Source organism: Stigmatopora argus, chromosome 19, assembly GCF_051989625.1.
Source record: "Stigmatopora argus isolate UIUO_Sarg chromosome 19, RoL_Sarg_1.0, whole genome shotgun sequence".
In the NCBI taxonomy this organism is placed as follows: Eukaryota; Metazoa; Chordata; class Actinopteri; order Syngnathiformes; family Syngnathidae; genus Stigmatopora; species Stigmatopora argus.
In genome coordinates, this window is record NC_135405.1 from 4,766,960 (window position 1) to 4,792,039 (window position 25,080).

Sequence of the window (25,080 nt, forward strand, 5' to 3'; positions counted from 1 at the left end):
GTTTATGTATGAAAGGGTAGAAAGAGAAACAGATACACATACATTTACATTATATACGTAAATATTTAACAAAGGAAGGACAGTAGCATATAAATTCCACATCAAAAAGCCTGAAACCTAGAATATCTCGACTCTGAGTCAGAATACGCTCTTGATGTCCTACATCTATTTATTGTACTTTTTAATCAGGCCCTACTTGCAACCTCGATGGAAAGCCTTGCGGCTAATCAAGCCTCACCTCAAGATCAGTGCAGTGTTCTATTTTTCACCTCCTTTGACTTGAGATGGAAACTGACTGTACATCACTTTGTCTTTCAACTTCGACTGCTGATTCATTACCAGTAAAACAAACCACAACACACAATGTAGATCTGTTGGCAGGTTGTGGGTGGAGTTGCTGTTCCAATGACATTATTTTATGTTTTTGTACACATTAAGTGAGTGGCTATAATATCAAATAAGACAATCACAGCAGGAAAAAACATAGTGGAGATCCTAAATAGAGATTTTTTGAGAACTTCAACATCACGATCATGTTTGTGGTGAGGCCATTTTTTCTATAATTGCTGCCTATGAGTTTAAATGTTGTCAAAGCTTGGTTGCAATGCCCAAGAGGAAGTTACTTGTTTTTTTTCTCTTTACATTTAGTTGAAAGCTGTTATGGTGCTAAGCCTTATTCCGGTGGTGTATACCACCAATAGAGCCAACAAAGACCAATCGGAGCGGAAAGCTGGACTCAAGAAAAGGACAGTGAGACTAGTGGCTGAAAATGGGTTGCATAAATCAGGCGATCTGATGGGTCTTATTTCTGACCCATATCTTGCCAACATGTCTCTGTCACCCTGGTCTTACAAGTGAGCGAGACATTTATTCCAAATAAATCTAAATACATCTGTTTTCTATTGTTTCAACCATCTTCAACTATACTAAAGGGTGAACTTAATTTTTTTCCAGAGTGTCCAAAGTGGCGTCTCGTCTACCCAGGGTGATTTTATATGCCCACTGCCTGACTTCTGCTTGTCTCTCCTACCCCAGTGGGGCTGAGGATTCAACCTTGGAAGTCAAACCTATCAAGTACCAGGTCCTAGTTCTACGCAGGTAGGCAACTAGTATGTGTTTGGTACAGCATTGTTACATATTGAAATGCACGTTAGAAACGAAATAAATATATTATAATAATAATTACTTAAGCTTTTCCTGTCAGTGAAAGATTTAAGGTTAAAAAATATTGTTTTGAAGTAAAACAATCAAATATACATGATGTAACCCATTAATTACTTGGATATTTCCAAAATGTACTACCTCTTTAAACTTTAAACCAATTATATACCCATTATATTACCGTATTTTTTTTAAATTATGGGTCAACCCTAGCCAAAGAATGCACGATAAAAGAGAAAAAATAAATAGTGCAATAGGGAACAGCAGACAAAATAGGCACGTGTTATTGTAAAATATTAACAGTTTTTTGGACAACTGACTATATAGCCTAACAAAACCCACAACATAAGGTGTTGGGGGTCACAGTGATAAAAATAAAAAGAAATATAAGTTGCAACTGAGTATAAGTTGCACTAGGCAAAGAATACACAATGATAGAGAAAAAAATGGCGCGCCTGAGCATAAGTCGCACTAACGAAAGAATGCACCTTTTTGGGTGGGCTTTATTAATGTTCAGAAACCAAGAACAAACATTATATGTTAAAGTAATTGTAAAATGGGGAACAACAGACAAAATAGGCACATGTTATTGCAACATAACATTTTTTTTGTATAACTAAAAAAAACCACAACATAAAATCCTGTGGGGGGTCAAAGTGAAATAAATAAAAGACCAAAATAAGTCGCATATGAATATAAATAGCAGGCCCAGCCAAACTATGAGAAAAGTGCGACATACAGTCTGTACTTATATAGTTAGTTTTATGGTTTTAAGTCTGTCCTGGTTATTTTCATGTACTTGTTTTCTTCTGGATTCAGCCTTTGCATGTTTAAAAGTTGTACAAAATAAAAAATTTAACACTTACTAATAAGGCTCGGTGGTCGAGTGGTTAGCGTGCTGATCTCGCAGTTATAGAGTTGAGGGTTCGATCCCAGGTCGGTCCTCACTGCATGGAGTTTGCATGTTCTGCCTGGACTTGTGTGGGTTTTCTCTGGGTATTCTGGTTTCCTACCATATCCCAAAAACATGCAAGGTAGGCTGGATGGACACTCTAAATTGCCCCTAGGTATGAGTGTAAGCATGAATGGATGTCCGTCATCTTTGACGGGAGCAGCAAGACTCAGATACTGTAGGAGGATTTTCTTTTATCCCTCAGTACTGGCAGACAAAGTAGTCCGACTTATCATAGCGTTATTTTAATGACATCACCTCTTCTAAATCATCAAGCGCCAGATAAAACAAATCTTTCTCCTGCCAATGCGTCAATGCTTCCTTTAAATTTTGAAAATGAAATGTGACTTTCTCCTTTAAAGTCATTCCATATATCATGCATTTATCTTTCTTTAGCTTACTGCTTCACAAATTTTGCAAAAATAATGGAAATATATCATTGTCCTCCTGGAAATGTAATTTTAAAACACACATGAGACTTTAGCTTCTCTGTATTGTAGGTGGATGATAACTAAAAATAATATTAAAAAAAAAAAGACATAACATGACAATTAAATGTTGTTGCCTTTTTCTATTTTTTTAATCTAGACTCTGTGTTAATGGAAGAAAGTTTATACAAGAAAACGCACAGGTTAAGCAGCCTGCTTGGCGAGTGGTTAGTGTGTTGGCCTCACAGTTCTGGGGTTGTGGGTTTGATCCCAGGTTGGTCCTCATTGTGTGGAGTTTGCATGTTCTCCCGGGCTTGTCTGGGTTTTTTCTGGGTACTTCGTTTTCCTCCCACATCCCAAAAACATACATTGTAGTCTGGTTGGACACTCTAAATTGCCCCTAGGTATGAGTATGAGCGTGAATGGTTGTTCGTCTCCTTGTGCTCTGCGATTGGCTGGCCACCGATTCAGGGTGTCCCCTGCCTGGCTGGGATAGAATCCACCACCACCCACGACCCTCTGCCTCTGCTAAGTAGTTCAAGAAATGAATGAATGAATGAATACTCACCAATATTACACAGGAATTGCAAACTACCAGTGGCGGGCCGTCAGGGCCTTCAAGGCCTTCTCTGCTGGCCTAAGAAATAAGAAATATCTGAATCATATATTATATTTTGTCCATCAATACTTATTAAATAATTCCAAATTGTCTGTTAGCTTCCTTTCATTGTTTTTCCCCCTGGTTGCACTGCTTCCAGATGTGTGTTTTCATATTGAAGCATTTAACGCAGGGGTCACCAAACTACGGCCCGCGGGCCGGATACGGCCCGCCGGCACATTTGGACCGGCCCTCTGAACAATACCAGAGACGCTATCGGAATTTTTTTTTTTTTTTTTTTTTTGAATTTATTTTATTTTTTTTATTTTTTATTTTTTTGGGATGCGGCCCGCTGGCACATTTGGACCGGCCCTCTGAACAATACCAGAGACGCTATCGGATTTTTTTTCCTATTTGGCCTTGAAGACTGGGACATTTTAATCTTGTGTTTGGTTCATTGCACCCCTGCTGAGCCCACAAATCATCCCAGTGAAGCGGGGCTTCGCATTGCTTCTTTGGTGACACGCGCGGGGAGAGTGTTTCCCTTTGATGCATGCGGGCACGTCCACCGTTGCATGCACGAGCAGTGTTACCGAGACATCTGGACGATCGCAGGTGAGGGCGGAGCCCTGGGACCATCGCGGACTATTCAAGCATATTAAAACTGCAACCTGTTTGAGAACGGAATAATGGCGAAAAAGTTAGGTGAGAGAAAAATTGATTCAGAATGCAGGATATTTAACCTGGAGTCGACAAACGATTATTTTTTTTGTTCAATGCAAAGAAAAGGCTGTTTGTCTCATTTGTCAAGAGACGGTGGCGGTATTCAAAGAATACAATCTTTGCCGACACTATGAATCCCGTCACAAAGACAAGTACGATAGATTGCAAGGCCAAATACGAGCAGACAAACTCTCAAAGCGAAAAAGTGGACTACTATCTCAGCAGAACCAGGCATCCGCTCGGGCCAGCTTTTGGGTTGCTAAATTGATAGCAAGCAGCGGTAAGCCTTTCACTGACGGAGAGTTTGTTAAGAAATGTATGGATACTGTCGCGGAGGAGGTGTGTCCCGAGAAGAAAGATGCATTTAATGCCGTAAGTCTGTCGGCGAGTACAATGACCAGACGCGTTGAAGAAATCGGGAGTAATGTATATGCCCAGCTGCAGCAGAAGACGAAATAATTTGACTTTTTTTCATTAGCACTGGATGAAAGCACGGACGTGCAAGACACAGCGCAACTGCTCATTTTTATTCGTGGAGTTAGCGCAAACTTTGAGATTTGCGAGGATCTGGCAGCCCTCCAAAGTCTCAAAGGGACTACAACGGGAGAGGATATTTTTGACAAAGTGTGCCAAACCATGGAGAAGTTGGACCTGGACTGGTCAAAGCTAGCTAGCATCACGACTGACGGGGCTCCTAGCATGGTGGCCGAAACTCGCGGTCTAATAATGGGACGCATGAACCGGGAGTTGGAAAAAAGGGGTCTCACCGCCCCGCTACGAGTCCACTGCCAAATTCACCACCAAGCACTGTGCTGCAAAATGTTGACGTGGGATTCTGTAATGACGGTTGTGGTGTCGTGCATAAACTTCAGAGCAAAGGGAGAAGATTGTGCATGGCACAACAGAAAGTTAATGTTCCATGGCTTTTTCTGTTACAAACTGACACCGGCCCCCCATCAGAGAAGGGAAAAGTTATGTGGCCCTCACAAGAAAAAGTTTGGGGACCCCTGATTTAACCAATCACATTTCAGCCATTATTTGTTGCCAGCAGTGTTCCCTCTAAGCTGCGCGCGTGCGCAATTGCGCACTACTCTCGTCCTCGCTGCGCAGCAGCAATCATATGGCGCGCAGTAAAAAAAAAATCAGATTTTTTTTTTGTAATTTTATTTTATTTTTTATTTTTTAAATTTTATTTTTTTTATTTATTTATTTATTTTTTTTACCCCTTTCCCCATGATGGCGCCGTTTAAGCGGCAGCAAGTGGCAGTAGCTCTGTCCACTTATGTTTTTCGTGTTTTACAGCATGTTTTACATGAAAAATGGACAGGTCGCCGAATGGACGTTCCGCCGAACGTTCATTCGGCGACCTGCCCGTCTGTCAAACGTCCGTCGGCGAAACGTCTTTAGGCGAATCATCCGAGTACCGATGATGTCGCTCACACTGGTACTCAGTGCGCTCAGGGAGGTTGACTTTCTGCTCAGACCAACGAAAAATTAGAGGGAACATTGGTTGCCAGGGTCAGAAATCTGCCTCAAAGCCTTCACAATCAGTTCTACGGGCTCTGCTGCATTAAACAAGCGTCAATAAGACTGTTGCTTTAACCAGTTAGATTTCGAGTTGGCAACACCACAATGTATTGTCGCAGGCGTAGGGATACGTCATCGCTTTCACCAACTATGATTGGCTAGTGATTAGCCAGAGCTACCAAACTGTATCTGGAGCTAGCTGCACAAGCAAATATATTGTTGTGTTGATTTAAAGCCATTTTCAAGACGGACTATGCCAGAAATACGACAGGACAGGCTCGACATTCAGCATTAGCTTCGATGGCGATAGAAAAGGAGGACAGAAAGGAGGATGGATATTGTGTACAGTTAAAAAGGATTTTTGGTGAGTAAAATATGGTGTATTCCTAAATAATATTTCAATTGTACGAGGTTATTATTGATGATTTTTATGTGTCGCAGCTGTAGCTGCAGTAGAGGTTTTATAGCCATAAAATAGTTTTTGAGGGTTGGATTGATTCTGATAGAAGGCGCTACTAGAAAACGCACGGACCGCCACTGCAAACTACTAGGTATTACACTTAAAATGTTGGGATAACATTTGTTTTAATATCAGAAAGGTTAGTAAGTATTCTTACCATTATAAATTGATTGAATTTTTCCTCCAATTTACTGTAGAGTCCCAAAGCAAAGACGAGAGAGCAACTTAAAGAAGAAGAGGATGAAGTTCAGACTGGAAACAGAGACAATCACAGTAGGATGTACATGCATAAGGCACAGTGTTTGACTTGCTTACTGTACATTATACTGGAAACAAATGTTTTTGTTTGTTTTGTTTCCACTATTATTGTTGTATTTTTTCTATGAATGACTGCAAACTCCCCAATTTAACCTGAATAATTAACCTCTATAGCAGGGGTAGGGAACCAATGGCTCGGGAGCCATATGTGGCTCTTTTGATGGGTGCACACCAATGGGAGCGTCACGCCGGCAATGTGGCCCCGACACTATCTCTAGCACCTTTTTAATCATAATTTTTCTTCATACACTCTTCTGCATGCATACTCTGATTGATACTCATTGATTAGCAACAGTGAAAAAATGTACTCAAAAGAATTCAGAGACTTTTTTTTACTTCCAAAGTGGTGAAATGATTAATAAATTGCACACATTTCATGTATTTTTACTTTTGAATTCTTAGTATGACTCTCAAGGAATAATGTTTGAAAATATGAATTGTTTATGGCTCTCTTCGTCAAAAAGGTTCCCGACCCCTGCTCTATAATAAGCATGTGCCAGGGGATTAGTTCATATTAAGTCATACTTAAAAAAACCTAATATCGAGACAAAAACATACTGTTGTGAGGGCTGAAAGGTGAGTCAAGCCAATGAATGGACTATGCTAAGTAAAATAAAAGCCCAGTGGTGCTCTTCTTAATTTCACTCAGTCATTTGTTGATATTTCAAGAAATCACCGGTGCTGTTTTACTCCCCCAAATGACTTTTTACCGATAGAAATAATGACAACCACAGCCGTGCAAGAGTTCAGTCAATCTGTTATTTTTACTGACCATGCCAAATGGATACACTCAAAAATGAATACATTTTTTTCCCCAAACTGCAGTGCAAACATTTTCAGCGTCTCAAGAAAAGCCAGTACAACTCGACAAATCAAGCAAATGACATCAATCTCATCTTTTTTTTTTAATCTTTCACAATTTGACATCGTACAGTGACACATGCCAAAGCTCAACACCAGAAAACTTGCCCATAAAACCCAGAGACCTACAAATTTTCATACTGTATGAGTTTATTTTGTCCATCATGTATGTGTGCTTCTAAGTTGTGCTTGAGAAAATAAGAGTGCAATTCGTGCTCTAAATCTACAACTAAACTACAGTGAATGACCTAAAAGACCCTGAAAATTGCAAAATACATCAGTTGAAACGTTTCTTACTCAATTTTATGTCCCTAAAGAGTCTTATAAATCCGAAAAGGTGCCGAAATCTAACATGAAATACTTGTTTTTCACATTTTATCTCTGGGAAGAATGCCTTGAAATGATATATTAAGGGTCTGTAGCTGAATATGTGCTAATTTCAATTACCCTGCTAGTAGTAAAATTTGTCCCAAGAAGGGCCAATCATATTTTAGTTAGGACAAATGTTGAAGGCCCGAGTCCACTTTCTAAATGGTAGAAAAAAGCTTGAATGCCTAAAATACAGTAAATATCATACACTGGCTGAAATATTTTGAAATGGAACAGCTGAGTCATATTGTGACAATTCACACCCTTGTAGCAAACCTCTGCATCACAAATTCTTCAGGAAAAAAAAATGCAAGCAGTGAAAAAAGGTTGCCACTTCCATCCGGGATGTTTCATATATGAAATGTCTTTTGAAATAACCCGCCCATCATTACCTGTTTGTTTGGGTGGGAAAAATGATTTCATTCGTCGCTTTTTAAAGAATTTGTCAAGCTTTGTACAGCTCATTTTAACATAAATTCATTAAGTCAATATGTCAACATGTCTCTTGTATTTTGAAAGTCGCTTTATGAGTCTTGTGTTGGACTCCTTATTCAAAAAAAGAACATCAAACACAAACTCTTTCCTTTTTATGGGGCTTTTGTTGCTCCCAGCAACCTTTTTCAGGCTTCTATCGGCAGGCCTCCTCTTTCAGCTCCTTGTTCTTCCTCACCTCCTCTGCATGTTTGTCCTGCCAAGCAAATACAGAAGGACAAACTTGGTATCACATAGCAATTTGCATTCATTAATACATTAACGCCGATGATTGAAAGTCTAGTTTCCCCAGCAGACGTCTTAGCAAAACGTTCAAGCGGAAATTGAATTGTAAATGTGATACCTGTTTAATATTTACAATTGCAAAACCCCTTCAAGTGTGGTCAACATAGGTTGGCTTGGCAACGGATTCAGTGATCGTGAAATGAAACTGAATGATGGCTTATAGGGCTCAACAATAGCAATTTGGAAGTGACTGTGTAAAAAACAAAAAAACTGGTGAATGACGTGTTTAATGAAATAATTGACATGTAAACTAACAAATATCCATAACAGGGGTCACCAACTCCAGTCCTTGAGGACCCCGATCTACCGTATTTTCACGACTATAAGGCGCACCGCATTATAAGGCGCACCACATTATAAGGCGCACCGCATTATAAGGCGCATACTCAATGAATGACACATTTTATTCTTTTTTTCCATATATAAAGCACACTGGATTATAAGGCGCCCTGTCTATTTTGGAGAAAATTTAAGACTTTTAAGTGCGCCTTAGAGTCGTGAAAATACGGTAGTTTGTTTTCCATATCTCCCTCCTCTATCAGAACTGAATCAAACAATCAACTCATCAGCAAACTGTTCAGAAGACTGTTAAGGATCCTGATTATTCGATTCAGGCGTGGTGGGAGAGGGAGATGTGGAAAATATGAATTTACATGCACTCAATTCTATGACAGTAATCCCTTGATTATCGCGTCTTCCCTTATTGCAAATTCACTACAAGATTTTTTTCCGCTATTAATTACAGACTCTCCCCTACTTACGAACATTCAACTTACGAACAACGGTACATACGAACATGTCTGCAAATTGCGTTTAAGTCCAAAAATGTTCGCAAGTCCAATTTTGTATTTCGCGTCTTTTTCGGAGTAGTACTTCTTTCCGCCGCTAATACCGACGCCTGGCGCTGTGAGAGCTCAGCTCACCCAGCATCTACCTTCTTCGTTGCAATGCGGAAGTGCGTGAATGTATCTCCAGTGTGCAAAGAACCTTTTTCATTTGTATCATTAAATATCTCATGCATCCAATATTGAATATGGTTGGTAAAAAGCTAAAGGCTTCTATTGAGGGAGTTGCAAGGAAGAGGCAAGCCATTTCATTTGAAACGAGTGGCAATAATAACGAAGTTTGATGCGCGTCAGAAAGTGGTGAGCGTTGCACATTCAGTACCATTTATAAACAGAAAGATCGAGCAGCAGGACCCAAATATTGAACGTTGCACAAAGTTTGCAAATCAATTGAATGATGCCATACAGTGCTACTGCATCATTTATGATGAAAAAAAGAAGAAAACTGTGCAATCGTCATTAGGTCGCTTCTTTTGGCCAGTTTCTAATACATAAATCTATCTCTCTACAGTACTGTACATATTCTCTCCATTTTATTAAATGTTTTTTTTTTCAGTACAAACCAATGCGTGTTACTTATACAAGCCTTAAACATACAAATGCACTTATATAAACCTTCAATATACTTATATAGGCCTTAAACATAAATTATAATACAAAATATAGCACTAAATCAACTTACAAACAAATTCAACTTATGAACAATCGCTCGGAACCAATTGCGTTCGTAAGTTGAGGAGTGTCTGTATATATATTTTTTAAAGTTCATAAAAATGTGAAAATCCATCCTGAAACTCATAAGCGGAAGGCACTCTTGCTACTAGGACTTAGCAATTAAGAAAAAAAAAGATATATAAGGGGTGACCCTACTTCGCGATTTTTCGATTATCGCGTCCATTAACCGCGAAATTCGAGGGATTACTGTACTCTGTTGTAAAAACAGCTTGCTAGTTGGGGTACCTGGTAAGATAGGGATATTTCAACCAATTTTTAAGGAGGATTTTTTTTCAATAAAAGTTCCGGCAGATTATAAAGTCTTAGTATTTATTGTGATATACTGCAAATTTATGAATCCTATTCAGTATGTCTACATTCTTTATGTAATCAATACTGGCAGTTAAGTCAATTGAAGGAGTGTTCCAGATGTCACTCTTTGTAGTTCTTTGAGGACACTAACTAAAATGCCTATTCGTCTATTATTTATAAACAGAACAGAATGAAATTGGTAGGTAAAGTCTGAGAATATATACGCATGGATCCTTACAGTCAAATTTATTTATCGTCTCAGGCTGATTAATTAATTGCAGACTTATTTTATTTTGAAGGGCTAGTGTGCCCTTCCAAGGTGCTAAATCGTTTCTTAGGGCTGATAATACACTAAGGGAATTACATTATTATTATTTATTAAATACATACCCATTCTGACTGTTGCAGAAAGAGACCCTGTCTTTTTTGCTTGGATGGGGTTGTGTCTTTGTGTTTTCTTATCAAAAATAGATAATCAAACATTCCCTTCTTTTGTTCATTTTCTTCTCCCAATAATAAGTGTAAAATGGCATGAACTTCTATTGCCTTTTGTACATTTTTACTTAGTTCCATACATGATACAGGGGTATTGTAAAAATAATTTGTTCAAGACGTTCACGTTGGTGTTTTTCGATGGCATTTCACTTTTACACATTTAAAAAGTGATCCTAGGGGCAAGTACAAACATAAATAACGGAACGTCGAGTCAAGTTAAGTTTCCTTTGAGTCAGCATGTTTTCACAGCCACGAAGACAGTACCGTAAAGCCTATGATAGAATTACCTGGTAACGTTTTGAATGGTGAAAGCTTTCTTTTTGGGTTGGAGGACTAGGTCTATGTATGGCTACTAATCTGATAGTTAGAAGAGTGACAAATTTGGACTATAAATACTTTATCATTGATATGTGCCAAGTTCACCTGAATATTGGGACCCATTTTAATTTTAAAGATGTGTTTAAGGTCGTAGATACTACACGATGTGATGTTGTGGTGCATAGGATGAAGGTTGTTATGTTCTTTGGCCTACAAGCTGTGGAAGTATATTTGTACAAATGTTATTTCAAATCATGGTGTCAACTGTACCTTCTCCTGCAGTCTCTCCAGCATAGCAGCCAACAAGGCCTCCCTGTTCTCCTTGTTGACCTCCATCTTCTGCTCCAGCTTCTCCTTGGCATTCTTGATGAAGTTATTGTTCTCCTCAAAGGCTTTCTGGATCACTTCTCGCTCGTGTTCTCTCTTCTCCGCCAGGTGCTTTAGCAGCTCTGCTTCTTGATACTGCAGGTACATGAAAGACTATTTAGTGACACTCCATAACCTGTATGAACCAGTATCGAGCCATTCATTTTTTGTATTAGCGTTTTAGTAATTAAAAAAAAATCATTATTCTCATTGCAGTTCATTCTTGGTGTTTTTTCCCCCTTTTTTACCCGAAGTTGTCTAGACGAAAAACCTGTCCTCGTACACTACATAGAATAATAGCATAATAGAACAATAACCCCATAGTTTTTAAGTAACTAACAACATCATGATCTTACTATAACAACCAAATTAATTAGTCCACATGAATGTTGTCCTTTGCATCAAGCAATTTATCATGGGTGGATTTTAATATTTTAATTGAATATAATATCAAAATAATGTCATGAGTAAGTGTACCGTGCCAAGCACTTAATTTATCGGCTTTGTTTGATTTCAACAATTTTATGTGTAAGGCTATCTGACATATACTATATAAAACCTGGAGTAGTCGGGTAAATATGGTATTTTAATCTGTCTACTACTTTTCTTTTCATTGTGTATTTTGTGTTTCCATTATTTTCTTAAGCATAAAATATTTACAGAAATATTAATTATTAGTGATACAGCTGTTTGAAAAGTAGAAAAAAATTACTAAAGGTTAAATTGTTATTATTATTTTCAATAAACTTAGTGACTGCTACATTGTCTTTTGAGCAGCTGTACTGTGAGCAAAACATATAATACTAAGCAGAAATGGATATCCTGCCACATAACACATTACAAAAATGAAAGGGCGGTAATTTATGTCACCTCACCTTCCCCTCGGCTCTCCTCCAGGATCTATTCCCTCATTGAAATGAGCCACCATGTGCATCTGTGTGTGTATGTGTGTATGTACTTATGTGATAACCCTTTTATGTCGGTCTTTTCATCGTTCTTTTCTCCTCTTTCCTCCCTTTATTTCCATCCACCCTACCACACCCTCCCTATTTCCTCTTATCTGTTTCTAACAGTTTCCCTTCATAAATCAGCCAACACACAATGGTTAGTTTATTGCCAAGGTTACACTTTGGTGTCTGGGTTTGTCCACCTGGCCTTGTTGAAGTTGTCATTACAGACATGTCCAACTATAGTTTTCTTTTGTAAGCAGGATATTATTAGAGACAGTATGTCTCATCTCTCATCTCAACTCATTTTCTGAATTGGTCCACCTGTGTGGAGTTTGCATGTACTCCCCGGGCCTGCGTGGGTTTTCTCCGGGTACTCCGGTTTCCTCCTACATTCCAAAGACATGCATGGTAGGCCAATTGGGCACTCTAAATTGCCCCCAGGTATGAGTGTGAACATGAATGGTTGTTTGTCTCCTTGTGCCCTGCGATTGGCTGGCCACCAATTCAGGGTGTCCCCGCCTCTGGCCTGAAGTCAGCTGCGATAGGCTCCAGCAACCCCGCGACCCTAGTGAGGATGAAGTGGTTCAGAAAATGAGATGAGACTAGTCTTCCAATAATGCCAATACTAGTACCAGTAATGATACTGATAAAATGAGGCAATTGGTATCGACTAGTACTAAGAAATAACATGTCAATGCTGTAGTCTTAACTTTTCAAGATTCAGTTTCCAGCTATTCACACAGCTGCAAAAAAAACAAAGGCTTGTACCCTTCTCAAGAGCATAATAGATGTGTGGCGTGCAATCAGTCTGTCTGTTTGAATTTTAATGAGTCTACCTCTAGTAGCCTCAAATAATGCATGGATATTCTTGCGGTATAAGTCATTCATAGTGCATAATGTTAAGAAAATGAATTGTTGTCTATGTTCATGGTTAGAATTTAAATAGCTTATATTATAAAAATGACACATCATTTGCCTTTCCCACCTTTCGTCTTTCTTCGGCGGCCTCTAGCTTCTTTTGGATCTCCTCCAGGGAGGGGTCTCTACGCGGAGGCATGGATGTATTGAGATCTGGTAAACCGTCAAAAGATGGTGGCTTCAGGATGACCTCGAAGGCCTGACCGGATGCTCTCTTGTTCAACTCTTTCACCTCCACTTCCTTTATGGCACTCCATCCCAGATCCACTGCGTCTGAGGTCAATAAAATCAATTAATGACTTTCTTTAATCCATATTTAATGACATAACAAAGTGAACTATCTTACCTTCTGCCTTGTAGGTAGCCTTTTCTATGTTTTGTGGCCTCAGGCATGCGCAAAACAAAGACACCAGGGGAAGCTCTTTCACCTTCTCTTTGTAGGCTTGGTTCATTATAATGAGCACAATTTAGAATTATAATCCCAACAAAATGCATTGTTTCATTTATGAAATTAGACTTTTAAACGTACCTGCGAGAGTCATCTTCCCAATGCTCACTTTCCAACGATGTCTAGGATATTTCTTCAGTCTGCAGGGAAACACAAGCGTAATTCAACAAATCAGTCCAGTAGGTGCGGTTATGAACCAAGAAAAGCACGTAATATAGTATAATAGTAATAATAATCTAGAATTCTTGCTGGTGCCAGTGAAATGTAACATTCAATGCTTCATCAGAGACAATACGAAAGGCTGAAAGATAAAAGCTAAGAGTTAGTGGCAGAACAAGGAGATAAATTAGTTCTCCAGTCGGGGAGCTTCTGACATTTTAATTAAAGACAGGGAGAAGTCGACTGAGAAAGTGACAATGAATAATGAATTACACCCATGCGCACACACATGGTCCTAATTATTGGCAAGAGAGTAGAGATTTGGACTATAATCATTATTTGGACCTTGCCCAGAGAAATAGTTGGAATCTAAGCAGTGCCACACATCAAACAGAAAGAAATTATGTTACCAAAACAAAAAATATATATTATTAATTGGAGTTCTGCATGTTACATGCAATAAAGGGGATTTCCGATCTGTGGCAATCAACAGCTCCAGGTTTAAACAATGACTGATTCCATATTGTATTGAAATACAGTGGGCCTTTGAATTTATTCATTCATTTTCTGTATCCCTTATCCTCACAAGGGTCGAGGGGGTGTTGTAGCATATCCCAGCCAACTATGGCTGAATTGGTTGCCAGCCGAGGGTACAAGGATAAAAACAACCTTTCACGCTCACACTCATTTTAGAGCGTTCAACCAGCCTACCAAGCATGTTTTTGGGATGTGGGAGGGAGCTGGAGTACCGGAAGAAAAGCCCCACAAGGCTGGGGATAACTCCACAGGGCACTCGGACATTTCGTCGAAAGACGTTTGGTCCCCGGATGTTTGGTCCTCAGGCGTTTGGTCGACCGGACGTTTGGTAGAACGGACGGGGCGTCGACTGGACGTTTGGTAGAACGGACTCTCTCTCTCTCTCTGATGATTATAATTTTGATTATTTGATTATTAGATTACCTGGTTGCTCGCTTTCAACAGTAAACTCTCTGTCTCTCTCTCTCTCATAATTTGACAGCGAGCGAACCCGGCGACCAAACGTCCGGTCAACGGCCCGTCCGTTCTACCAAACGTCCGGTCGACCAAACGTCGGGGGACCAAACATCCGGGGACCAAACGTCTTTCGACGAAACGTCCGGTCACGCTCCACACCGGAAGGTACGGACCTGGGATTGAATCCTCGAACTTAGAACTGTGAGGCGGACATGCTAACACCGCCTTTAAATTCAATTACTATCAATAGTCTTGACATTCTTAACGGCACCACTCGATGGTGGAGTGGCTCTTATGTCTGACTTCGGTGCGGGCACCCTGGGATCAATTCCCAGTCAGTCAGTGGTGGTGTGAATGTGAATGCGAATGGTTGTTTGTCTCTATAACTGTTTAGCGACTAATCTAGGGTGGATCTTGCCTGGATTGGCTCCAGCACCCCATGACCGTAGCAAAGATAAATAGTGTTGAAAGTGAACAAATTAATGGATTCTTAATAGCCATACAGCAATGTAACATAAATTGCTAATATAGTTAAAGAAGTTGTAGTAATACATAATAATTCCAAAATTATATTCTTCATGAGATGTTGGGAATACTACGTGTATGGATAGTGGTAGGAGCATTTATTTACTTACATAGTACTACATTAAAGAAGCCTTTACTTTGAAATCACAGTTTTGAAAAGAGATAAGACAATTTTACTGATAGATTACTCATCTCATGTCATTTTCTGAGCTGCTTTATCCCCACTAGGGTCATGGGGGGTGCTGGAGCTTATTCCACCTGACTTCGGGTGGCCAGCAAATCGCAAGGCACCAGGAGCCAAACAACTATTCAGGCTCATACTCATACCTAGGGGTAATTTAGAATGTCTAATCAGCCTACCGTGCATGTCTTTGGAATGTGGGAGGAAACCGGAGTACCCGGAGAAAACTCACGCAGGCCCGGGGCAGACAGGCAAACTCCACACAGGTGGACCGACCTGGATTTTAACCCATTTTCCGACCCTATATAAATGTTCTATTATTTTACTAACATTGGGATATGGCAACTTGCTAAGGTGTTGAAAACATGTTTTTAATACCTCATAAAATGTCATTAAACCAACAAAACCACTTGAGTTGTGATCCAAGACTTTCGAACACAGCCGCATGTTTATATTCTAGTCGGAATCACTCCCTCGGCAACTTGAAAATCGAGAGTAATTCCTCAAATGACTATGATGATTCACACACACGCATCCAGTTTTTCTTTGATGTAAGCTTTCAGATCAATGCCTTGCTTCCTGGCAGACAACTAGTAGTAATTCATCTCAGTTGTCAATAAACCCAGAAAGGCATTTCATTAGGTCCACTTTCACAACGCAATCTTGCCATCGTAATCATCCATCCATTCATTAGAGAGGTGGGATACACCCTATTTTGGTCACCACCAATATACTGTACATTTACTACATACATAAATCCTCAATTTAAGAAAACAGACTATAATTGCAAACACTAATTATTGCAAAAATGCCAATATACAGTCCATAAATCATTGCTTATGAGAAAATACAATCCATAACACTTATAAAGTGGTACAAATTATGGTCAGTCAATGGTTTCATTACCAATTAAATATTTACTTGCATAAACCCCAGAAACTATTGATTACATAGATTAAAAGCCATGTCAAATATCAGATGATTATGAACTTAACGATACATTACATACCCTTTTTTAAAGAAAATGTAACGACATATATATCACATGCACCCGTCCCCCCTTGCAACACTTTCTTCCTTTGCTCCCCCAAATCAGAAAAAGCCGAATCTCCACATATGCATAATCAATAATAAATGACACACTTTGTGGGTACCCTGAGTTCTCTCAGTAGAATGAACACAAACGTCAGACTCCTCACCCACACCCTTAATCAACCACACAAATTAGAACACTCATCATATTTGGGCCTATCGTAGAATTCCAGAATAAACTGTCATCACGCAAATTCAAATAGTGAGATCTAAGATGTAAGACTCACCCGTTTCTGGGCGTCTCTTCTTGCTGATGTTGGAGTGGCGAATTCGCTTCTCCCAGTCTGACAGCACAGATTCAAGCACCGGGCAACAGCATCAGCAACAGCATCACTGCTCCCTCCATGACATCACCTTGGAGATGTCTTATTGGTCAGACACTCTGCCAGCATCCATGGCCAGCGTCCAATAGCAGCAGATTGGAAAGATGCAGGGGGAGGGCCCTCAGTTCTTTGTGTCGTCATGCAGGCTGGGTGGCACAATCAGTGTTTTATCGTCTAGCGCAGGGGTGTGTGCATTTGAAGGGCTGCATGGATGCAGGAGTTGGGTGGCGACGTGTCGGAAATTGGTCAAGACTGGATGTGTCTCAGTGTGTGTGTATGTGTGTGTGTGTGTGTCCACTAAAGCTCTGCACAGAATAGAGGTTCAATTATTGAACTCATCACTGAAAATTAAGTTGTAAATCAGAAGCAAGTATACCTTAAAAAACACAGTTTTTAGCTACTTCCATCATTAAGCTTACAATAATCAGACTATTCAAAAAGAATATACTGTGTTTAAGTTTGGCTATTTACAAGTTCTGTATTCTTCAAAGTCATTAGTAATAGCATTTTTCAAGAAAGTAGCATTTTTTTTCATTACCATGGCAACCTCAGATCACCAATTGTAGTGGTTTATCACCATTACCAGCCATTAAACCTTTCATGTGGTGTTTAGAGCAGTCACTTCTAACCATGTTTAAAGTTGCTTTGCTTAAAATGTTCATCTCAATGAGACATGTTGTTAATGACTAGATTTTTGTCGTCAATGCATGCAGTTTTAAGAAATTACCTTGAGACGAGATCTTTTATTATCAACAAATGGATATTCGCTGTGATTTATTTGTATTTGCTATCAACTCATTAAAATAAGATACAAAGGGTCCTTTGTCCCATCGTGTTAAATTGTGAAATAAAGTTTTCACAGCTTTACATTTTTTTTAAGCAAACGGCTCGTTTTTTTCCATAATAGAGTAAACATTCACAATTAAATATTTTTTGTAAAGCACAAATGTCAAAGTGGCGGCCCGGGGGCCAAATCTGGCCCGCCGCATCATTTTGTGTGGCCCGGGAAAGTAAATCATGAGTGCCGACTTTCTGTTTTAGCATCAAATTAAAATGAAGAGTATAGATATATATTACATTTCCTGATTTTCCCCCTTTTAAATAAATAATTGTAATTTTTTTTAATCAATTTTTTTTCTCTTTTTAGTTCAAAAATAATTTTGTAAAATCTAAAAATATATATAAAAAAAGCTAAAATAAACATTGTTTTAGATCTATAAAAAAATTGAATATTCAGGGCTTTTAATCCAGTTCATTCAATCCATTTATTAAAAAAAAGCTAAATATTATATCTAAAATGGTCCGGCCCACGTGAAATCAAGTTGACGTTAAAGCGGCCCGCGAACCAACCCGAGTCTGACACCCTTGTTGTAAAGCAATGTGAGGAATTATGATTAATCACATTCAATTGTGATTTAAAAACTGTTGAAACTACCACTGCAGTAAAATGTTGAATACTACAATTTTGCTAATCCTGTCGACTGCTTAATCAATGATAAGGCACCGGTCCCAATGGTGCAATACCAAAATGCCACTCCTTGAAACATTGGAGTGCTACGATTAACAAAGAAATTTAATTTAGGTGTGTCTAATGTTGGGGATCTCAAAGTCTCTGTCTGCACCCACCAATCCCAAGAAGAAAGACATGAAAATGACAGCTATCTTTCATTTGTTTTTTAGTATAGTCTCAAACTTACTCTTTCCTGTTGACGCCCTACTATTTACGTGTCTGCTAATCCCCATGTGTCCACATATCGAATTTTGGTGGATATGCAACCCAATTCATGATAAAGTCTTACAATTTTAGCTGAATCCAAATTTACCAGAAAGCTATTGCATAGCAACATAGTGAAATTTTAGAACAAATGATCAAACCAATAAATACAATTGATTGTAGTAGTATAGGGAAGCATAGCAGGAGGCTTTCACCAATTTTTTTTAGTCCACAAGCCACATTAGGTCACCACACCTTTTTCAGTCTCACACACACTAGAAAAGATCTACATGTGAAAAATAGGCACCAGGTCACATTAGGGTGTGTCCTGTCGCCCCCTCCCTTCTTGTTACTCCTCCGCTTCCCCACTCCCTCTTGCGAATCACCATCACTGATGGGAAACGCACATGTGACATTGGGCACATCCTGGAAATGATCTCACTCCCAAACAGAGAGTGAATACTGAGCGAGCAAGGAATTAAATAAAAAAGAGGGACTTAGGGAGGGAATAAATAAGAAAAAAAGATTGGAGATTGGCGATGAGAAGAGATGAGAGAGACGAGAGAAAGGAGGGGAAGACCCAGTGGAGAAGAGAAGTTGGTCAGGGAACACCCAGGAGAGGGAAACGCTTAGGGGAAAGACTTCAAAATAAAAGCTCTGGAGATGAAAAATGACACACTTTAGAGAAAATGCAAGGAGATAAATAGTAAGATGCTAAAGGGAAAAAAAAACTTCAAGGACCATATTTTTATCCCAGAATAGAATGTGAAATAAATAAATAAAAAAGATAAATTCATGGGTTGGTAACTTTTCAAGTGTTTTTTATATATACAGATTGATTTGGATTATGGTAAACATAAACAATAAAACACACACTCCCACTGCTGGCTTCTAAATTAAGAAACAGCTACAGTAGCAAAAGCCCTCATCTCAAGTCTGACATCATTTTTCTGCCTCTCAGGATCTAAGGATGAGATCATCCCAGTAAAGTGCAAAAGTGTTTACTCTTTTTTATTCTTTGATAAATCTGCTTTAGCTAAGATTTTTTAAGAGTGGATGGTATTTTGCACAAGGTTAAGGTTATAGCAATTTTAAACGGTAACAGTTAAACCTACTAAAGTTTCTACACAAGTGCAGGCGTGCATAGCACTCAAGTCAGATTGTCACTTAAATACTAGTGTGATCTAATTGAAACTGAAAGGCTTTTATCAGAATTGATTTGGAGAGTCAGATTCTGGTGTCAAGGGGAGACAAGTTCACCAAGTTCTACTCAAGTTAACTTTAATCCCATCTAACTTCTATGTAATAATGTACCACTCAGCTAAAATGTGGTACAAATGGGTCACTGCAAAAAAATGCTGTGTACTCTCCAAAGTCGAATACAACATCGTTGAATGCTGACTAAGTTGAAATTTGAATTTAGTCATCTGCCGTCACCATAGAAGCAGCATGTTGACATAATATTTGGCGTGTGTGACTCACAGTAGAGGTTAGGCAAATTCTTTTCTATGACTTCAAGCTATATACCAAAAATGTGCATGTAAAGTGTTAAGGCTCAAAATTGTAAATGGCCTTCGATGTGATTATAAATCTCGACCCAATGGAGCGAGTGGTTAGCGTGTAGGGCTCAGGGATCAGGGGTCCTGGGTTCAAATCCAGGTCATATCCACCTGTGTGGAGTTTGCATGTTCTCCCCGAGCCTGCGTGGGTTTTCTCCAGGTACTCCGGTTTCCTCCCACATTCCAAAAACATGCATGGTAGGCTGATTGGACACTAAATTTCCCCGAGGTATGGGTGTGAGTATGAATGGTTGTCCGTCTGCTTATGCCCTGCGATTGGCTTGCCACTGATTCAGGGTGTGCCCTGCCTCTGGCCTGGAGTCAGCTGGGATAGGCTCCAGCACCCCCCACGACCCTAATGAGGATAAAGCGGTTCAGAAAATGAGATGAGATAAACAACACTCTCCAATGATTAGTTATTATATGTTCTCTTTTAATCTCATCTTTCTAGTAACATCTTTTTTTTAAATAAATCTCCAAATATGAGCACATGTGTATATATATATATATATATATATATATATATATATATATATATATATATATATATATATATATATATATGTATATATGTGTATGTATGTATATATATATGCATATATGTGTATATATATATGTATGTATATATGTGTATTGGTATGTATATATATATGTATATATACATATATACATACATATATATATATATATGAGTAGTCCTTGTGTAAGTTAATGCAAACCTTATGTCCAATAATTGAACAATCATAAGACCCACCAATCATGGTTATGCCGACAACGTTTTTGATAAATGCTTTAAACCTTCTCCTATGGTCGCAAAGACATATTTATTTGAGGTTGCCATTCAAAATTAAAAACAGATCCAGGTGGTGACCCACTGAACAAACAAAAGCCTGGGTAGCACTGAACTGACCTTTGACTCCTGTGGCAAAAGAGGTCAACATTTTCTCCAGGGGCAAGGATATGGCTTTATTTTCTTTTCAACATTGGTTGACATTACATTAGTATTTGTACTATGCAGTAGGCAAAGTTTAAAAACCAACCTGAGGTTAGCCATATAGTCTCCAGGTAATAACTATAAGTAATTTCATTATTGCATTAATCATGAAACATATGTTTCTATTTTAGATAGGACACCTAGAGAAATAGAAAACAGATGCTTAACAAATTCAATTATTTTGTAAGTGCGCTTCTTTAAAAAAATAACATAGTATTTCCTCCCGCAAGAATAGTAGCTAGGTATATTTATCACGTTAGTGTATATGTATACTGAACAGAACAACAGTTAAATCATTCCTGCATAGGGAAAGTAATCTATATATGTCCTTGATTAGAGTAATAATCCCTAAGGGGCCCATGCAGTATTTTGGACACATGCTGAAGAAAGTCTTTTTGCAGTACGTTGGTCCATTAACAAACACAGATGTGGCCTTGCGGAAAAAAAGAATTCCATCTTTGGATCAAGCCAGTGGAGCAGCACCCATACGTGCACACTCATAAAGTGAAACCAGACCTTTATCCTGCTTTTTATCACCTTACACCTAGAAGAAGTGCTTCCAATGAATCACTAGTTAAAAGAGACATTAATTGATTTGATAATGCGCTAAGTTACATGCGCCAGAGTTAAAAAAAAATTTAAGCTGTGAATACGTGATACTTGCTTCAAAAATACAATAAAGGAATGATGCGCAAAGTTTTTTATGATTACAACATTATCTTATGGTGGCATGAAGCATGATACTATATTATTAATTAGAGATCATTTGCGGTAGCTCAGCGGCTGAGTAGTGGATACGCCCCCACAACCCTTGTGAGGATAAGTGGTTCAGAAATTGAATAAATGAATAGAGATTGTCAAATAATCTGAAGTAAACAAAGAATGTTTCAATACGTGTCATAGCTTTCATCCGTGTCACAGCCTTCAATCTGTGTCACAGCCTTCATCGGTGTCACAGCCTTGCTGCATCTTTGTCATAGAGAATTTGTACGTCTTTTGTCATAGAGAATTTGTATGTCCTTTGTCATAGAGAATTTGTATGTCTTTTGTCATAGAGAATTTGTGTGTTTTGTCATAGAGAATTTGTATGTCATTTGTCATAGAGAATTTGTATGTCTTTTGTCATAGAGAATTTGTATGTCCTTTGTCATAGAGAATTTGTATGTCCTTTGTCATAGAGAATTTGTATGTCTTTTGTCATAGAGAATTAGTATGTCCTTTGTCATAGAGAATTTGTATGTGTTTTGTCATAGAAAATTTGTATGTCCTTTGTCATAGAGAATTTGTATGTCTTTTTTCATAGAGAATTTGTATGTCCTTTGTCATAGAGAATTTGTATGTCACGCAATCTTGCCCTAATTAAACAGTTGATGCAGAAGGAGAGTCGTCAGAGATTGGAGAATGGAAGCAGTCGAAGATTGACCGGAGTCTTACCCAGAGTAACTCTGTCTGTTCTCCCTCCTTCTGCAGAAGCGTCAAAATCTCACTCATCTGTCTTGGCGTGCTTACTTGTGTTCGACCTTGTGAATGTTCATCGTGGACCGGACAGAGATATTGATACTTACATAATGATTTTATGAACAGATATACATTATTTGTATTTAAGTTGTCATTATTGTATTGTTCCTCAGTTGTTGTGGTCCGCAAATTTTCTCGATTTGCATATCAAAGTGTTTCAATATTAGAACGTGATAAAATATTATGGTGTTGTATAGTTGCTTCTTGAGATTTTTTGTGTGTGTACCATCATTTTAAGTTAAGTTCTGTGTTTACATGCACATGTACATATGTTTACTGAGACAGCACTCACAATTACGACCCTTTCCATTTGTTATTCATTTTAATGCATGAATAAATCATGTTTTCTATGTATTTGCATACACATTTCATCAAAATTGCCATACTTTTTTTAATATATAAATTGTTTAGGGTGTAGTAATGAAGACTGTGGAATTTTTTTTGCTAATTGAATGTAAAATATGCTTTTATATACAAAAAAATGGTACCATTGTAATAATGTTGATCAGAAATGTTGTCAGAAAAGATGAAATACAATTATTTGCATTTTTGGATCTCTAACAACTGATTTTTTTCTTGCTTTTTTGTTGTCTTTTATAAATTTTTGATTTTTTTGTTCAATAACATCGCATTTTAATGTTTTTTCCTTTATCATACAAGTTAAATCCAGTCCCAGACCAATAATGTTCTTTCCAATAACATTACCAACGTTTCATAGCTCCTGTAAATGCACCACTCGCTGTGATTTTTACTGTGCCTGCACCTTTTTTCATATTTGCTGTCACGTGCTGGTTGAACTTTTTCCAACTGGACTTTAAACTAACATATTTGACCTTATAAAATGTTGAATGCTACAGAAAACAGTTTTCACAGAATTATGTGGTAATGGATGGGTAGAATTTTACTTTGTTCTCCTGCCACAAAAAGATTTTATTGCTTGTATACAACATCTAAAAACTCATTAAGTTGCAGGTCACTACACACAAAAATAAAGACAAATGTGCCAATGAGCTGACCAGTTTATCACATCTCACTTGAGAAGTTTTTTCTTTTTTCCTTTATTGAAAACTCTTGACCATGAACTAGGAAAACATCACTAAATCAGCCAATAATGCTTCCCTTTGTGTCTTAGATTTTACCTTAACAGCTCCCTGTTTCCCCTGCGGTGCCATTTAAAAAGCAGGAAGGACTGAGGCCTTCCCCCTGCCCTTGTCTCCTACAACTCTGGCTCTTCATCACAGCTGGATCTGCAGGGGGTGGCTAGAGATATGAAATACTGCATCAGTGACAGACCTGCTCTATAAAAACACACAGATAAATTGATTGATGTAGTATGTGGAGACATAAAGTCTTGAACCAAATGTCTGCCCTTGCACAATAAGTCACTTGCTGTGGGTGAAAAGGGCAAAAGCAACACTTTCCAAATGTATTTTATGAATGGTATTTTTTAGCCACCCGATGGTGCAGTGGTTCTTCCACCTGAATTTGGTGGGATCAACCTGGATTTGATTTCCAATTTGGTGTCGGTGTGATAGTGAGCGTGATTGGTTGTCTGTCTGTCAGCTGTCATTCACCGTCCTTATGTGAATTGTTAACTTGCAGAGTCTCAAATTGTTTTTAACTACACCTGCTGGTGACTATAAGCAACATGAGCGCTTAATCGTGCAGTCTCATAAATGACCTAGACCAGTAACTTGCAACTCTTTCAATTATCATGTGACTCATACTCTAATTCACAAATTATTATATCATTTTACATGTTATTTTAATGGCGAACATCAAGAGGACGCTCTAGGCCTGTGTTGATAATTTCAACATTGGCGGTGAGTGGACTTTTGTCTTATCCCCAATGGGGTCGCCATGGCGAAATCGTAGAATTCCTTGTAACTTATAAAATCAACTGAGAAGTACTTACCAAACAATTGTAATAACCTTTTTTAAAACGGATTTTAACAAAAATATTTTCAGACATATACACACAAACACAAAAACATAAACACATAAATACATACATACATACATACATACATACATACATACATACATACATACATACATACATACATACATACATACATACATACATACATACATACATACATACATACATACATACATACATACATACATACATACATACATACATACATACATACATACATACATACATACATACACACATACACACATACACACACACACACATACATACATACATACATACATACATACATACATACATACATACATACACACACATACATACATACATACATACATACATACATACATACATACATACATACATACATACATACATACATACATACACACACACATACATACATACATACATACATACATACATACATACATACATACATACATACATACATACATACATACATACATACATACATACATACATACATACATACATACATACATACATACATACATACATACATACATACACATACAT

General features: G+C 38.2%; 2 protein-coding genes across 2 annotated transcripts; one reads left to right on the top strand and one right to left on the bottom strand.

Annotated features, from left to right (window-relative positions):
- Positions 1-529: 529 nt before the first annotated feature.
- il17a/f3 (interleukin 17a/f3) lies at positions 530-6,248 on the top strand. The gene is made up of 3 exons (XM_077587462.1): positions 530-854; positions 955-1,098; positions 6,047-6,248. Exons 1-3 carry the CDS (start codon positions 661-663, stop codon positions 6,153-6,155), a joined length of 447 nt encoding a protein of 148 aa, XP_077443588.1. The 5' UTR covers positions 530-660; the 3' UTR covers positions 6,156-6,248.
- A 1,685-nt stretch (positions 6,249-7,933) lies between these two features.
- Positions 7,934-16,837, bottom strand: stmn4 (stathmin-like 4). Its single transcript, XM_077587804.1, has 6 exons — positions 16,718-16,837; positions 13,622-13,680; positions 13,439-13,534; positions 13,160-13,365; positions 11,129-11,320; positions 7,934-8,085 (listed from the first exon to the last, which is right to left on the bottom strand). Exons 2-6 carry the CDS (start codon positions 13,632-13,634, stop codon positions 8,026-8,028), a joined length of 567 nt encoding a protein of 188 aa, XP_077443930.1. The 5' UTR covers positions 13,635-13,680; positions 16,718-16,837; the 3' UTR covers positions 7,934-8,025.
- Between the last annotated feature and the right edge of the window lie 8,243 nt (positions 16,838-25,080).

Bases quoted from the DNA above. Each gene is read 5' to 3' on its own strand.
- il17a/f3 (XM_077587462.1), top strand. From the start codon at position 661: ATGGTGCTAAGCCTTATTCCGGTGGTGTATACCACCAATAGAGCCAAC. The intron at 855-954 runs GTGAGCGAGACA...ATTTTTTTCCAG, and splicing joins CTGTCACCCTGGTCTTACAA to AGTGTCCAAAGTGGCGTCTC. The intron at 1,099-6,046 runs GTAGGCAACTAG...AATTTACTGTAG, and splicing joins CAGGTCCTAGTTCTACGCAG to AGTCCCAAAGCAAAGACGAG.
- stmn4 (XM_077587804.1), bottom strand. The intron at 11,321-13,159 runs GTGGGAAAGGCA...ATGTACCTGCAG, and splicing joins CCGCCGAAGAAAGACGAAAG to TATCAAGAAGCAGAGCTGCT. The intron at 8,086-11,128 runs GTACAGTTGACA...TTTGCTTGGCAG, and splicing joins TGGAGAGACTGCAGGAGAAG to GACAAACATGCAGAGGAGGT.